This window comes from Esox lucius, chromosome 6, assembly GCF_011004845.1.
Source record: "Esox lucius isolate fEsoLuc1 chromosome 6, fEsoLuc1.pri, whole genome shotgun sequence".
Lineage (NCBI taxonomy): Eukaryota > Metazoa > Chordata > Actinopteri > Esociformes > Esocidae > Esox > Esox lucius.
This window is the reverse complement of record NC_047574.1, coordinates 9863696-9880602: the sequence shown is the minus strand read 5'-3', so window position 1 is coordinate 9880602 and position 16907 is coordinate 9863696. Positions and strand designations below refer to the sequence as shown.

The window sequence follows — 16907 nt, the reverse complement described above, 5'->3', positions numbered from 1 at the left end:
CTCATAGAGCTTGATGAAATGCAGACCAACAGAGTTTGGTGTTACTGCTGCACAGTTAAAAAATACTGCTAAATGCTTACTTTCTTTTGTTTATGCTGGTAGCATAGCTAGCATATAGAAATCGGTGATGATGGTAGTCAAAGTTGTTTTTTTGGCTGTAATGCTGTTAAGGCCAGAAACAACTCTTAGTACCAGAGTTATTGGTTTCTATATGCCATTTATGCTACAAGACTAAACAAAATGGAGGTGGTATTTTGCAGTCACTTCTAAATCTGAAAAGGGCTACAGTACTGCTAAATGGTATTCATGTCTATAGGTCACCTGAAGACGACAGGACGTTCTAAACCAGTACCAAAATCTTCATCCAAAAGAAGGTGAACTCCATTGTGCTTCATAACCAATTCTATTCTAACAGTTGCCTTTATCCTCTGGGGTGTGTATGTGGTCGGTAGGTGTTTGTGACGGAGGTGAACTCCCACAGGGAACAGATTATTGAGCTGGATAAGACAGGGACCCATCTGAAGTACTTCAGCCAGAAGCAGGACGTGGTGCTGATCAAGAACCTGCTGATCAGTGTGCAGGGCCGCTGGGAGAGCGTGGTGCAGAGGTCAGTGGAGAGGGGACGTCTGCTGGACGACGCCAGGAAGAGGTCCAAACAGGTAGGACACACAGGCAACGCTTGATGTCCCGGACATGGATGTATGACGCAATAATCCCCAGTGACTTAACTGGTATGCCATGAGTCAGCAGTCCAGACACATTGAGGTTGGAGAGAAAGCTGTTGAAAAACTCTAGAGAAAGAAAAAGGGCAAGAGAGAGAGGAGGAGAGAATGTTACAGGTTCGCTGTAGTATATCTCATAAAATGTTTCTAAAATTTCACAATATTTCTAAATGTTGGTGTTAATGTTGAAAAAAAATGATGATGTAGAAAGAGAGAAGCGAGGGCACTAATGAAGTGTGAGGTCAATATGTTCTGCAGACAAAATGTGAGTACACCATGAGTCACAACTACTTCATGCTGCTTATTATTGTTGGCCAGCTGTGGTACAGGTGTCCGAGTGGGGTCCGTGGTGTGTGTTCATTCCAAAGGCCTCAGAGCCCTTTCAGTAGTACAGCCAGATTACTTTTTTGGTCCTGAAATCAGACTCATCCGAACATTGAACACTAATTCTAAGAAAATCATATATGCCGGCGTTCAGGTTACGTCAACTAATTTCCTACATCTCCTCCCTCAGTTCCACGAAACCTGGAATAAGCTGACAGAATGGTTGGATGAGTCGGAGAAGGCTTTAGATTCTGAGCTGGAAATCGCCAATGATCCTGACAAGATCAAGACGCAGCTGGCCCAGCACAAGGTGACTGAACTAACTGGACGTCCTCAAATCCTTTCCTTTAAAAGGGTTGAAGAAAAGAGAGTTTAAATGAAAGAGCTGGCGAGACCATTTTGATAGTCATGCATTTATAAAGGAGACTCATTTAGCACAGGAAAAACATCTGCTACAGCACCAGATCCATTTATCAAAGCTGTTCATGTCTAACCCAGCTGGTCTTTAAAACCACAGCTTTTAAGGGACTTTTCTTTACAGTCAAACATAAAAAAGTGAAATCCAACACTATTTCCCTATAAAAGCCATTTGACATTCAAACATTATTGTATACAGTATGCATTATTGCCTTTGGTGTTGGGAGATTAGATTATCCAGTTGTTGACCTTGCCCTGTTGTGTGCAAGGAGCTTTTACTAATCCCATCATAATCCTTGGATGTACAGAATGGATTAGGGACAGTCCTGATTTCGGATACTTTTAAGCCTTATGGATAAAAGACGCTTGAATTTTGACCCCTTTTTTAGTTACTGCCATTATATAGTGTTCTCTATGAACAAACAACCCTCACAAATTAGAATCCAATACAGAATGTAGAGTGTAGCTTAGGGGGACAGTCCTCTGTGGAGGACCTCTGTGTCGTGCGTCAGGAATAGCTAAGCTGGGGTTTCTCAGTTGGGCCCTTTAAGATTTGTCAGTTCATAGTAGGATAGTAAGTGAGATCATGGTCAAATGGCTACTGTTCAGTTGCAAATAGTTGGCTGTGCCGCTGTCTAGACTAAGATCTGTGAGTTGCTCTTTGCCCAGACGCACCTTATAAACCTTTCAATGGCTGGAGGCTAAAAACCAGCCAGGGGCTTACCCGGAGAGGAAAAACTAGCCTGAATAATGACCGTGTCTCACCTCCATGGGTACACGCAGGAGTTCCAGAAGGCCCTGGGCAGCAAGCACTCGGTGTACGACACCACCAGTCGGACGGGACGGGCCCTGAAAGACAAGACGTCGCTACAGGACGACAACCAGAAGCTGGAGGGCATGCTGAGTGAACTGAGGGACAAGTGGGACACCGTCTGTGGGAAGTCCGTGGAGAGGTGAGTGGGACCCCGGCCGGTGCGTTGGCGCGCGACAGGCACCGCATAGACTACTACCGGTGTCATGTCATCATGAGGATGGTGATGTGTCCGCACGAACGCGTGACCTTTGGAAGACTCGTGATTGGCGGTGGTTAAACTGTGATTCCTTTGCTACGTTGAAAATGCGCCAAGGGGTGTCATTTATCAGCCGTTTGAAGGTTTTTTCCAAAGATGTTGCGGCTTAGAGGTTCTAGGATTTGCGTGCACAGCACATTTTTTGGATTCGTTAACTGTTGTGTTTTCATTGATAAATTGGAGCCTGCTATAGTATAACTCTGGGCTGCAACAACTCTGCCTGAAAACTTAAATCCATTCACCTTTTATAGTAACAAACACACACAACCTTTTACAGGTATGGACAGAATGTTTTAGAAACAAAAAATGGAATCCACCTTTGGTCATAACACTGGCGTACCACTTTTGTTTTCTTTCCAATTGTTTATATTTTTCAGGATCTTTATTAGCCTACTTGTGCAGTAATCACTGTAGCAATTATTATCAACAACTAAACGTTTTGTTTTCTTCATGGTCTAAGATTTCAAGTGGAGATATGCACACTTGTTACTGTACCTTTTGCAGTAAAACTGCAGCACCCAATATTTTGTTTTTAATTTCAGCTCTTACCTTGATAAAAGATGCCCTAAAGAGTTTGGTCTGTCAAAGAAATTGAATACATAATATAATGCATTGAGATGCATTGATTAATGTAATTATGCATAAAAATGAATCTGATCTTTTCATTTAGGCAAAATAAGCTTGAGGAAGCGCTACTGTTCTCTGGCCAGTTTACGGACGCCCTGCAGGCCTTGATTGACTGGCTGTACAGAGTCGAACCTCAACTAGCTGAAGACCAACCAGTACATGGAGACATAGACCTGGTACTAAATCTCATCGACAGCCACAAGGTAAAAAAACATACAATTGTAGACTAGATTTTTTACAGGCCAGTCCAGTACTCTTGGAGCAGTTTCTGTTGTGTCTTGTTCTTGAACAATGGCAATATATACGTGTACTGCAGATTTGCCCATGATCTGAGCCTAATCAAGCTCCAATATCCTATTAGTGTACCCTTTATTCTCTTCTTCTGTTCAGCATATTTTATTCTCTAATTTCTTCCTGTTGTTCACAGGCTAAATATACCAAATACAATTATGGCTCCTTGAGTGGTAATTAATTTCCCCTATAGCCATTTGTTGAAATAGAAATTGTGTTATGTGACAAAACACTGGTTTGAATTAGCAGAGATGCTAGAGTGCTGAGGCACAGTAATTAAAGCTGCCTGGCCTGGTAGGATATCTGCGTCACTGCTCTGCTTCAGTTGGGTGACCCTCCCCATAATAATAGTGTGATAGCTGTTTTTTGATTTCACTCCTGTCAGACTGTGTTAATCCTTATTTATCACGATCAGTCTTGGCTGAAGCTAATTCGTTTTGGACCTCTTCTTAACCTGGAAGGAAATGGGTCTTAATTACTGTTTAACCTGGTGTCATTTATAATGGCTATGATAGGGGTATTCCAGCAATGGCTTGTCTTGTGGGACTGAAAAGAGCAGTATATTCAGTCATGAATGTATGGATTTTGTGGTTTTAAGGAAACATAATAAATGCCTTGTGTTTGTTCAGATGTGTCTCTTCCTCTGTGTGTGTAGCATTTCCCTGTGTGTAATGTCATACTTTTTATTCTCTTTGCTGTTTCTTCCAGGTGTTTCAGAAGGAGCTAGGGAAAAGGACAGGGAGTGTGGCGGCCCTAAAGCGCTCAGCTAAGGAACTGATTGAGGGCAGTCGTGAAGACTCCTCCTGGGTCAAAGCTCAGATGCAGGACCTGAGTTCTCGCTGGGAGACAGTGTGTGCCCGTTCCGTTTCCAAACAGACCCGTCTGGAACAGGCATTGTGTCAGGTAGGGCTCATGCTCTCATTTATTTGTGCGAAACAATGTGAATCAATCAGTAGATCAAATATTTTTACGTCAGCAGTTGTCACAAAGTGCTTGTCTAGATACCAAGCCTGAAACGCCTAAGAACAAACAGTGGCTTTTTTTATTTTACTAAGGATTCTGTATTGTTCTTAGGAGCATTTAGATGATTCTTTGGAGTCGGGCAGTGAGTCTGTAAAGACCGCTTAGAGGCCAGCATGTGGACCTTGCTCAGGGCTTAGACTCAGGGATGGGTAATAACCTCCAGGATTTACCCATTTAGCAGAGGGTCAAAAGCGAGTTGCAGGACAGAAAAAGAGTGCTTATTTAAACATGCAGTACTTTCAGTGACGTTTGTAAATGCCCTGAAGTGTTTTTTCTCATCCTTTTGAAATGGGCATTGAAGGCCAATATTTTCCCCACACCTGGCTTAGAGGAAAGCTGTAACAAAGATCATTGTGTTTGTGGACCTCTCTGACCCCTGTCCCCTGCTAACAGGCTGAGGAGTTCCACTCTACAGTTCACATCCTACTGGAGTGGCTGGCAGAGGCTGAACAGAGCCTGCGTTTCCATGGCACCCTGCCCGACGACGAGGAGGCCCTCCGGGCACTCATTGAGCAGCACAAGGCAAGTGATCTTTAACCTTGACTATTGTCGTCCTGAGAAACAACACAACGTTTTCCTGCAGGTTATTTTCCAGACAGAACAACAAGGTTGCTAAAGGAAAATCAAGCCATGTAGATTAAAAGCAGACTACAGATGCGTTTTTGTACTGTAGGGGTGTGGCTTGCCTTGCATGGAGCTATTTTCATTGTAAGCAACTAGTACCTAGCTTAAACACATGGCAGTTAAGTCAGCTATTTGCAGAGAATGTGCGGATGTTTCTCCAACAGACCGTAATTATTATCTGATGAGGTATTCTCATGATGTAGTGCCAACATTTAAAACACACTCCACTTTGACATTCTCTAGATGGTTACCAAGCTTGCCAGTGAACCTAAAAAATGGCATACATGGTTTTTAGACTTGGGTTTGTTATTCCACACCAACTACTTCACAATATTTTATTTCCCTCGAGCATGCTCTCAATGAGTCGAAAATAGTTTCCCCTGACTTCACTTTCTTGATCTTGATTTGATTTGATCAGGTACTGACACTAGACCCTATTTTTAGGGGCTTCTGAGGAACAGGAAGACAATTAGTTGACTCCTAAGTTATTTTATTACATGTATTTTGCCACAAACACTGGCGATTGGTCATGGTAACCAATGGTTCTCTTTCAGGAGTTCATGAAGAAGCAGGAGGAGAAGAGAGTGGGCCTGAATAAAGCCACCAGTATGGGGGAGGCTATCTTGACCATCTGCCATCCTGATTCTATCACCACCATCAAGCACTGGAACACCATAATTAAAGCTCGTTTCGAGGAGGTCAGTGAACACATCCATGGCAGTCTGCTGTATATCATACTGAAGGGTGACAGAGCGTAGGCCTGTATAATGGCCTAGCAGCCTGCCAACCCCTTAAATATCACTTACGTAACTTCAGTGCATGCCAGGGAGCTAAATCAAGTTTCTCAGTCATACCGATACAATACTTTTTTGGTTGGCTGTAACTAATCAGGTGGAAAGCCACAAACGTGACCTCATGGAAAAACGCATAGACAAAACACTGTTTTTCAAATGATTTTGAAATGTGAAATTTCCACATGTGAAATTATTATATTTTCTGTAAGGGTAAGTCTTCTAGGTTCTAATATAGAACTATAGAACAGTTGAAGATAACATGTATTTTGTCAAAGCAGAAAAATCTGCTTTGACAAAATATGTGTTACTACATATTTTGGGATTTCAATTGATTCGCCTCGAATGAAAGCTTCTGCTTTTATTGATTGTTTGTGTTTGGTCATTTTAGGTCCAGGCGTGGTCGCGGCAACACCAGCAACGCCTGGCTGTGGCCCTCTGTGATCTGCTGGCAACCCAGGAACTGCTGGAGGGACTGCTGGGCTGGCTGCAGTGGGCTGAGACCACCCTTAATGAAAAGGACCAGGAGGTGCTGCCTCAGGATATAGACGAGGTCAAGGCCCTCATCGCTGAGCACCAGGTACAGTCCCAGCCTCCTTTTATAATGGAAAGGATGCTGTAAAAGAAATAAGTTGTCAGTTGTAAAAACGTTGAGTTTGATATGGTGCTTTATTGACCAAACGTTCCCAACTCCATTCAGTTTTTATTAACTATTTGTAAAACACATTTACCAACTCTGCATTGTTCACCACTAGTCCAGAAGGGTTTTTTAACATGGGGACCATAAGTGGTCCACTATTTGTAATAATATATAAATTATTTTATTGATACTTTAAACATTCGGGGTCCTTAACGTTAAAATGTTTTTAGACATAAAATAAGAAAGGTATCTGAAATGACCATTGTAGCTAAAGTAGCTCCCCATTTTTAGAGTTACAGGATGTGTAGAACACACACAGTATTTGAACTTTAAAGTTAAGACAGAACACAGCACTGACAGCCTGTTGTGTCCACATGGCCTTGCAGACATTCATGGAGGAAATGACCAGGAAGCAACCAGATGTTGACAAGATCACCAAGACACACAAGAGAAAGGCTGTGGGCGGGAGCGAGCCGGCCATCCAGTCCCAAATCCCTGTCCTGGAGAAAGGAAGAGGGGGAAGTACGTACGGTAGCAACACCTGACCTCTGAGGACCAACTAAGCCTAGACACCACTTCCTCATACCACATAGCTCCCATGCTGTCAGTTCATTACATCCTCAAGTGATGTCACTTCTGTGTTATTCTTGGAATGGAACAGAAGTTATTCAATAGGAAAGCGGTACCACTAAAGAGGTTGTTTTTCACCCACAGGAAAGCGTTCTCCCACACAAGGCATGTATCCGTCGGCAACACAGTCTCCAATAGAGACCAAGAATCCCAGGGTCAACCTGTTGGTCAGCAAGTGGCAGCAGGTGTGGCTACTGGCCCTGGACAGAAGAAGGAAACTCAACGATGCCATGGACAGATTGGAGGAGGTAGATAATATAATCCTATGTTAGACTAATGTTGATTATCACATTAGAGGCATTCAGGAATTAGCTATGGTCCAAAACATTCTTTAAGGCTGTTGCAAAACTATGGCGCAAGTTAACATTGGCTAGCAAGTTAAAATGTGAATGTTTGAAGAGACAATTACTATGACCTTACAGTGTCCATGACAATCTTCTGTGGTTGATTATTCTTTCAAGCTGAAGGAATTCGCCAACTTTGACTTTGATGTGTGGCGGAAGCGCTACATGCGATGGATGAACCATAAGAAGTCGCGTGTCATGGACTTCTTCAGACGAATTGACAAAGACCAGGATGGAAAGGTTACCAGACAGGAGTTCATAGAGGGCATCCTGTCTTCCAGTAAGTGTCAGTTGCATGATGACATGCCAGCCAGGCTGTGTTGGACTGGTTACACATTCGCCATGAATGTTGTAGCTACTGGACGGAACAATGTGCAAAGAAGATATCTAAGCAAGCACAGTATGATTATGTTCAGTGCACCAGTGTTAACTGTCTCAGAAATCCTAAAGATCTCACCCCAGTATTTCATGTCATGTCCCAGAATTCCCTACTAGTCGGTTGGAGATGAGTGCGGTGGCAGACATATTTGACCGGGATGGTGATGGCTACATTGATTACTACGAGTTTGTGGCTGCCCTTCACCCCAACAAAGAGGCGTACAAACCCCTCACAGATGCAGACAAAATTGAAGACGAGGTAACGTGTTCACTCGTTACTCATGCCATATTTTTAACCTGTTTTCAATGTTTTTGTAAAATAATATGTTTGTTCCTGTATAGGTTACGCGTCAAGTGGCAAAATGCAAGTGTCCTAAACGATTCCAAGTTGAGCAAATTGGAGCCAACAAATACAGGGTAAGATAATTTTTCCAACACCCTATGCATTACCGACACTGTTACATTGTCCAATGGAGTGTGTATGATTTACAGTGAAACTAATTTGGGTCTTTTCATTGTTCCCTCTATTACCAGTTCTACCTTGGAAACCAGGTACATATGACAGGCTCAAGCCTGCTCCTTTATATTGTCTATGGTGTGTGGTTCTGTACCCCTAATCAACACCTCCTCTCCTTTTGGTTGACTGTCTTTCTTTGTTAATTAACATTAAAATTGCCAAGAATCTTCTGAGAGAAAATCCGTAATGGAACTCAGAGGGAGGTACAGGAGTAATAATTCCAGACCATTTAGGTTTTCCTGAAAAGACGTGTTTATTATGCCAAGATAATATCAATATCTGTGTGAGTAATTTCACTGGGATTATTAGTTGGGCCAGTGGTTATTGGTTGGCTGGTTGGCTTAAGCTGCTGCCACCAATGACTGGTGAAAGGATCCTTTATATAGGAATCTGCTAGTTAAGACCGTGTAATGGAAGAGACCTGCTGTGGATCACGGTTCCTCTTCAGCTGGCCAGTGCATGCACCTAAGTAAATATAATGTGCACTGATCGATTGGGCTCATGAAAATAGTGGCAGAATTGCAGAGTTCCTAATTAAAAAGGTTGGAAACACGATCAAACTTCGGATCATGAAAGAAACAAAACTGTCACGTAAATCATTCAGTTGTTAGGATGTTTTGAAAGGCAGTGCTGATTAAATAATTCCCTTTTAGTTCTCTTTTCAACTAAGAAATACCACAGTGGGTTTTCTACCCCCGATATATGTTTTAACCTCTCCATGCGCATTTTGGGTTTATAATGCTTTTCAATGTGTGCTTGTTCGCTGCTTCTCTTTTATTTCCTGGGAATGATGCCTCTCAATAATGGCTGACATGTCTCCGTGGCTGGCAACAGCTTTTTTTTGTTCAACAAACATGAACTGCTTTACTTTCAAAGCTAGGTAGATGCCTTTCCATTGATAGGTTACTGCCTTGCTTGTTTTTATTTTTATTAAGTTCCTACTTGCCAAGAAAATGCATGTTGCAATACAATGTACATAACTCATTAATATCATGGGGCAAACGCTTTGCGAATGTTGACTGATGTAAAGCGGCTGACGGGAGATGCTGAAGAGAACAAGTAGTGCTATACAGGGGAATCATAGGCAGTGTATGTTTGTACGATTTGCTGTGTCTTCTCCACCAGTTTGTATGAACTTATTACTAAAATCCACTGAAACAACTCTTTTGACAGTTTGTATGAACTTATTACTCAAATCCACTGAAGCAACTCTTTTGACAGTTTGTATGAACTTATTACTCAAATCCACTGAAACAACTCTTTTGACAGTTTGTATGAACTTATTACTCAAATCAACTGAAACAACTCTTTTGACAGTTTGGTCTGGTTCACTGCTTACATGACGATGAGGTAGTAGCAAACAGGGACAGTCAAAATCTAACCCCCCACCTACAAGTTGCAGTTTTGGAAAGCTGTATTCTGGTAAATGGTCATTCATAAGCCATTTGTTGTGACTCTTTCTATTCTTCAGATTCATACTTCAGTTCAATTCATCACCTTTACTGTACTTGATCCAAACAATTCACCAGTAGCATTCAATCATTCTGGGAATCACCCAGTGCAAAGTTTGATGGATTCAAGTGAGATTGTTACAATAGGCATACTTGACTGGAGGCTCATCAATGTGTGGTCATGTTTGATTGTGACAACGTGATTGACTAGAGAGATGATGAGATTCCATCCCCTCATTGTTGTTATTCAATGTCTCATTGGAGCTTAGCTGCACTGGTTCCTGCATCAATGTCAATGCATCCTCTATGAATATGCTGGTTTATACTGTAGTGATAGAAAGTGCAACTCTTCACATTATTGGTTTGCAGGAGATCTTGTCAGTTGTGTCTGTTTGTTCTGTTGGTTGTGTTTTACGTCACAGTGTTTGATGCAAAGCATGAGACCATGATTGATGTGTCGTCTAATCGGCTGGCTCCATGGCCACATCCAACTGGCTGACTTTTGCAAATAATCATCTCATGACACTTGGCTGTTTGTTCAACCCCCATATCAGGCTTTTTTTTTTAACGAAAGATTTGCAAGATACACGCAAACATCCCATTGTAAAGTCAAAACCTGAGATGGCCCCTTTAAAAAGGCCTGACCACTGCAGTATGGCACCCCAGTGGTTAAACGTCCTCTTTGCTGTCTGAGGCCTTTTACCAAAAACATTCTGGGGTAGGAATTTCCATGTGAACATTCCAAAAATTCTTACATCAGAAAATCAGGAAACATCCCAGTTTTAGAGATTTATACAAATATGTTAACCCTTTGTAACAAATGATTAACATGCTAGTAATTACATTTACTTGAAACCTTGATCAAAATGGACACTTAACATTGTCAAAACATTGATATTAACAAGCAATGCCATAAGCACTAACTGATCATATCAAAATGGCAGTTGTTATATCGTGGTTATGGCAGATGTATGTTGACCATGATAAACCTGTTGTTGGCAGGGGGTATCAAGTAAAGAGTTTCCCATGTCACTATAATTGAAAAACACATCACACACCAATCCTGCATTGTTGACAGTCACAAAATGAAAAATGCACAGCTATATTCTGAGAAGGTTAAACCAGTTGGATTGACCTTTCATTTGTGTCTTTGAGAATGAAACTTTGTTGTTGCTTTGTGTCTCAATCAGTGGGCTCAGCCAAGCAACAAAACGAGCAAACCAGACAGAAAACCCAAGGTCTTAGTCGTATTGAGTAATTAAACCAAATCCATTTCAGTCAAGTCATACCGAGTCAAATAACATTGCAACGTTATCAGACAATCAGGCTTAAACCCATTGGAGGAGGAACTACCTCCAAATTGGAGCCTCTGCTGGTTGCTTTTTTTGTTGCGAAGCTCCAAGTCCTGTCTGGCGCTGTTGATCTGTGACTCCTGGCCTGACTTCCTGACTTCCCCTCTCGACTCCCCTGGGCAGTTTGGAGATTCCCAGCAGCTTCGCCTGGTACGAATCCTGCGGAGCACAGTGATGGTGCGTGTGGGCGGAGGCTGGATGGCCCTGGACGAGTTCCTGGTGAAGAACGACCCCTGCCGTGGTAAGGCACCGGGCAGGACAGAGGGAGGGAAGGGTTTGGGAATTGTCACTTGTTAAAAAGAAGGGGAAACTCAAAGCGAGACAACGTGTTTTACAAATCTATCGCCGGATTATGTCGTTGCCGTTGATTCGGTGCGCGTTTCGGGGTTATGTTATGCTGTGTGACAGTTCCTGCTCTGACTAATGACGTGGCTGGAAGAGATCAGTGCGGCTTGTAGAGTCTTTTGGTGTGTTGCTACTGTACTGCTCACAATATCAGATCCAAACGTCATGCTTTCTGGAAGGCTGGGTTTTTCTGGCTTTTTGTTCTCTGCCCGTCAACTTTTTCTGTTTCTGTGTATTTCTATTTTCCTGCTAAACATTCCTCCCTGTACTGCTGTCAACTCCTTCCTTTCCAGTTCATCACCATGGGAGTAAAATGTTGCGCTCGGAATCAAACTCTTCAATTACTCAGTCTCCTATAGGTTGGCAACAAATCTCACATTTTCTCACCTTGCTCCACGAACCCTCCAGTGGTATGTGTGTCTGCATCACTGTGTGTGTGTGTGTACGGGTGTTAGTGTGTGGGTGTACAACATGGCTGTGTTGGAGTGCTCATTGTGAATGGCCTCATAAAGCCACTCTGCTCACACTCCCGTTTTATCCGGCAGTCTGTGGTTCTTCATGCATGAAGTGGTTTTGTCTGATTCGTATCACCTGCTGCTGAATCCTTATCTTCTGACCTCCAAACACCAGCTCTGTCTCTCCTCTCTCTGTCTCTCCTCTCTCTGTCTCTCCTCTCTCTGTCTCTCCTCTCTCTTTCTCTCCTCTCTGTCTCTTGCTCTCTCTGTCTCTCCTCTCTTTCTCTCCTCTCTTTCTCTCCTCTCTCTGTGTCTCCTCTCTCTGTCTCTCCTCTCTCTGTCTCTCCTCTCTCTGTCTCTCCTCTCTCTTTCTCTCCTCTCTATCTCTCTCTCTCCTCTCTCTTTCTCTCTTTCTCTCCTCTCTCTTTCTCTCCTCTCTATATCTCTCCTCTCTCTTTCTCTCCTCTCTCTTTCTCTCCTCTCTATGTCTCCCCTCTCTCTTTCTCCCCTCTCTCTGTCTCTCCTCTCTCTTTCTCTCCTCTCTATGTCTCTCCTCTCTCTGTCTCTCCTCTCTCGGTCTCTTGCTCTCTCTTTCTCTCCTCTCTTTCTCTCCTCTCTCTTTCTCTCCTCTCTATGTCTCCCCTCTCTCTTTCTCCCCTCTCTCTGTCTCTCCTCTCTCTTTCTCTCCTCTCTATGTCTCTCCTCTCTCTGTCTCTCCTCTCTCGGTCTCTTGCTCTGTCTCTCCTCTCTCTCTCTCCTCTCTCTTTCTCTCTGTCTCTCCTCTCTCTTTCTCTCCTCTCTCTGTCTCTCCTCTATCTGTCTCTCCTCTCTCTGTCTCTCCTCTCTCAGACTTGCTCCTCTCACCACCCAGACTCTCATCTCAGCATGTCACATTCAGTGGCTCTGTGCACCTTTTCTTTTGCAGTGCCATTATCCTAAACATTAGGCTCTCAGAAATGTGCTGTTTACACAGTGCTATTCAAAAAGGGCAATAATAACTTAAATTAGATATGGCTTATGTTTCAAGCCACTGAAATTCATTATAACTTTGTGGAGTAGAACCACATTTTACTCAAAATTAATCGGAGACAAATGTCAGAGGAGTCAGCAGAAGACATCTTAGTTTGGTTTTGTTTTGTTTGGTGTTGTTTTGTTTTGACAGGTTGTCTGGTGGCTTCATTGATTTGTATGCGCAGAGTCACACTGTTCATATAAATCTCTGCAGATTAAAGGAATGTCATTTTTTACTACACATCAGTGAGTTTGCTAGTGTGGCTTAGTGATGTGAAACTGCATGTCCTTTATTGGTCCATTCAGAAATAGTAGACAACAACCTGTATTCATTTCAATGGGTCTGCTTTTGTCAAAAGCAGGTGCTCATCACCCATTAACTCACTCCACTGAAATGAATAAGGTTCATTTTACCATGAAGAAACCATACAAATAAGCATATCACACGTCATTCCATTTACATGTTAGTCATTTAGCAGACGCTCTCGTGCAGACTGTATCCATATGCCTCATGTCTTACTTTGCATTGTAATATGTACCCTGCAGCCAAAGGCAGGACAAACATGGAGTTGAGAGAGAAGTTCATTCTCCCAGAAGGCACCACTCAAGTGATGGCCAGCTTTCGGTATAGAGGTCGTAGGTCACGGCCGTCGTCTCGGGCTGCCTCCCCCAACAGGTCCAATTCCAGCCAGAGCTGTCCGGCCCAGCATAACAACCCAGCCTTGCCCAGCACACCCAAGGTAAGAGACTTCCTCAATCTGTTCCCTGCAGCTTTTCACCACACACTGATATATTGAGACTTCTACTGACAACACAGCAAAACTGGATGATGTGTTAAAAGACATTAGGAAGTAAGCAGAGTCTTAACAGATGTCTCCTGAATGGAGGTGTGTGTTTGTGGTTCTCCCAGTCCCTACATGCTCCTAAACGTATCTGTCTTATCATTTGTCAATTCAATCATTTTTGTGTTGTTTATGTTGTTGTTTTTTTTTTTGTCTGATATAGTTTGATCCTTCATATGTTTTGTCGTATCATTACATTTCTTTTATTCCTTTTAGTTGATGATATCTCCATCTGAATCCCTGTCTTTGTGTGTTTGATTTGCCATTATTCCCTCAGACTCCCCAACACATAACCCGCAATTATGATAAACCCTGGTTGACAAACAGCAAACCCTCCACTCCTCTTAAATCATCAGACTCCTTTGAGAGCCAAGGTTCATCCTCTGAGGTATAGTGAATCAACAGGGCCCGGAACGCTCCGGAGCTCTGAAGCTAACAACCACTGACTCCTGCTGTACGCGCCCACTGAAATACGCTGTATATTGTAAAAGACAAATTAAAGTAGAATTATACGGTACTAATTTCTTTGATTGACCTGTCCCTTTCCTGTGGCCCTAACTGCGCAGTATCTTAAAATTTAAATAGTCTGGATGGATATAAAGTGTAGTGGTGGCGCTCTCCCCATAAATGCTTATTGAGGTGTTAGGACCAATGGGAAGGGGTAAGGAGCAGATTCTATTCTGACGGAACTACATAAGATCTATATTTGTTTTCCATTAGAGGGTGATTTCAGTAGGGTTTTCAGTTAAAGGTCTAGCTCTACTGCCTGGTGTTGGTCGTGGAACAAGGGCCACGCACTCTGTTGCTTTCAGAAACCCCAGTCTATTTCCTTCTCTAACTCTAACTAAGTATTGAACTGCTGTCCTTCGTTGCATGTTCAATGATTCATCTGTTAACCCACTGTTACTAAAAAAATCATGTGGTACATGTAACTTCTCATTCCACACAATAACCCCTCACAATAGGGTGTCACTGGATTAAATCAGACTGCCTGACCGCATAACATCCTGGTTGGAGAAGTCCTTGTACTATATACCACGTGACCAACTCAAAAGATCTCCAGTGTTGTCTTGTCCCTTGATTTCCATTTGTGTTGTTGTTTGTTTGTGAACCTTTTTGCCAACCAATGCCCTGTCATTACAGAGCACCCCGATACAGGGCAGCAAACTCCGGCTGCCTGGGTACCTGTCAGGAAAAGGTTTCCAGTCAGGAGAAGATCAGGGAACCTTGATCAACGCTGCCGTGATGAAGGCGCGGGGTCAGGCCATAGGCTATGGTAAGTAAAACCACCGTGTGAAAAAGGAGCGACCGTTTTGCGTTCTACCAAACGACTCTGCCGTTAGGCTCCGCTCCTAGAAAATAAACATCCCCGGAAATCCTTTGCCTCCCAGAATCGAGACGGACGAGCAGCCGACCCGGAAGTAAAACAGGAAGTCGGGTCAGCAGCCGCAGGGGGAGCGACGCGTCAGACTTCGACATTTCCGACATTGCGTCGGTGTGCTCCGACACATCGGAGACGGTGGGCGACACCAGCCGGGCAACGCCTCGCTCGTCGTCACGCCAGCACGGAGGCAAGCCCTCCAAAATCCCCACCCCGCAGAGGAGGTCGACTCCGAGCAAACTAGCCAAGACCTCCAAGAGGTAGTCGGTTGGCCGTGAGAGAACGGAGTGGCTCTGGAAGTTCCCCCGAGACATACGGAGACTGGAGGCACACGATCTGACACTAAAGACTGCCGTATGTGTTGATTATTTAAAGTGTTGTGAAGATGTAAAATATTCTGTTGAAAGAAAAAAAAACTGTTTAATATTAAGTGAGAATGGAATGCCAATGGCCTTGTGTATTTGTCTTAATGTATTTTATTTTATGTGAATAATGTCAAATTATTATTATTATTATTTTAATAAACCTGAAGAGGTTGAAAAAACTCAAAAGGAAAAAAAACTGGGAAAAGACTGTACATTGTGTGGTAAACTAACAATTTGACAGACTAATGAATGGAAAGCAGCATTGTGCTCTTAGAGAGTTACTGAATGTACTGTAATTTCTGTATGCTGACATGCGTGTGGGTCACGCTACCCTGTGGGACACCTAAATGACATATTATCTATTCAAAATGCAATGTACCACCAAAAACACATTAAAAGGCAATACAAGTATACATGTAGCCTACCACATAATAAGCACTGCAAGTAATGACGTTCTGACTGAGAAACATGCTGTAGGCATGTTCACGCAGAAACGCCTCAATATTCAGGCTTCAGAGTACTCCACCATACCTTAGCACCTGCCGGTACTGTTTTGTTTGGTTGACTTACAGCGATGTGTGCCATTTTACCTTGAACAACGGGTCTCCCCGGGGACCCTAATAGACATTATTTAGTGCATTCATCATGTCAATGTATGGTTCATTTTGCTAGAGTGGAAAGGATTACTGTAACCCTTTTTGTAATAAATCTGCTTGCGTAAAGCTACCATGGAATACTGAGATGGGTAACGCACTTGTCTGTTCCTTTAAAATATTCTGCTTATGTTGTTGTTACAGTCTGACGTATGTCTCTGTAGAATGACCAAAGGAAAGTGGATAACAGGGTAACAAAGCCAAGTGTCGTGCAGGAGTTGTCTCTGAGAGTAACAGTAGGCTGCTTGTCAGTACTGGGTGATACAAATATGGGTTTTGGCATGTGGGTTAGGGTTAGGACATGGGAATAACCGGGCTTGAGCCTTGGTAGTGTGGTATAATGATACTGGTCATGAGGAATAGTAGTAACTGCATTGACCACAATTGTAAAATAAAATGTATTACACGTTAAGGGTCACTAATGGAATGAGGTTTGCACAGTGGCATGTCTGAGATTTAAAATTGGGTCAATAGAAACCTGCCATTAATTGCAAGGTGCCATAAAAAAGTGTATTTAGGTGACAAATTCAGCTTGTGATCAATGAAAGTCTATCGGGACATTTGACTTCAGTCAAACTCATTTAATCAGACCAGAGTGGCTGATACTTCATAGACCTTATGCCCAGGTTCACTTTGGTGTAATAATGAATGATA

At 42.9% G+C, this 16907-nt stretch overlaps 1 protein-coding gene across 28 annotated transcripts in view; it reads left to right on the top strand.

Moving 5' to 3' along the window:
• Window positions 1-16340, top strand: part of dst (dystonin) — a 143473-nt gene extending 127133 nt beyond the window's left edge. For 14 of the 28 annotated variants that reach the window (XM_029120366.2, XM_029120373.2, XM_029120372.2 and 11 more), the window contains 21 exons: window positions 453-659; window positions 1237-1356; window positions 2247-2416; window positions 3204-3363; window positions 4160-4354; window positions 4868-4996; window positions 5653-5796; window positions 6281-6469; window positions 6916-7051; window positions 7244-7407; window positions 7621-7783; window positions 7986-8140; window positions 8224-8298; window positions 8416-8433; window positions 9716-9820; window positions 11325-11442; window positions 11840-11956; window positions 13559-13752; window positions 14132-14242; window positions 14998-15130; window positions 15246-16340. In XM_029120366.2, the coding sequence (XP_028976199.2) occupies window positions 453-659; window positions 1237-1356; window positions 2247-2416; window positions 3204-3363; window positions 4160-4354; window positions 4868-4996; window positions 5653-5796; window positions 6281-6469; window positions 6916-7051; window positions 7244-7407; window positions 7621-7783; window positions 7986-8140; window positions 8224-8298; window positions 8416-8433; window positions 9716-9820; window positions 11325-11442; window positions 11840-11956; window positions 13559-13752; window positions 14132-14242; window positions 14998-15130; window positions 15246-15499 (3057 nt within the window). In that variant the 3' untranslated portion in view covers window positions 15500-16340. The remainder of the gene's footprint in view (window positions 1-452; window positions 660-1236; window positions 1357-2246; window positions 2417-3203; window positions 3364-4159; window positions 4355-4867; window positions 4997-5652; window positions 5797-6280; window positions 6470-6915; window positions 7052-7243; window positions 7408-7620; window positions 7784-7985; window positions 8141-8223; window positions 8299-8415; window positions 8434-9715; window positions 9821-11324; window positions 11443-11839; window positions 11957-13558; window positions 13753-14131; window positions 14243-14997; window positions 15131-15245) is intronic. The other 14 variants (XM_029120393.2, XM_029120381.2, XM_029120392.2 and 11 more) reach the window with 10 other exon arrangements.
• The last annotated feature ends 567 nt before the right edge of the window (window positions 16341-16907 follow it).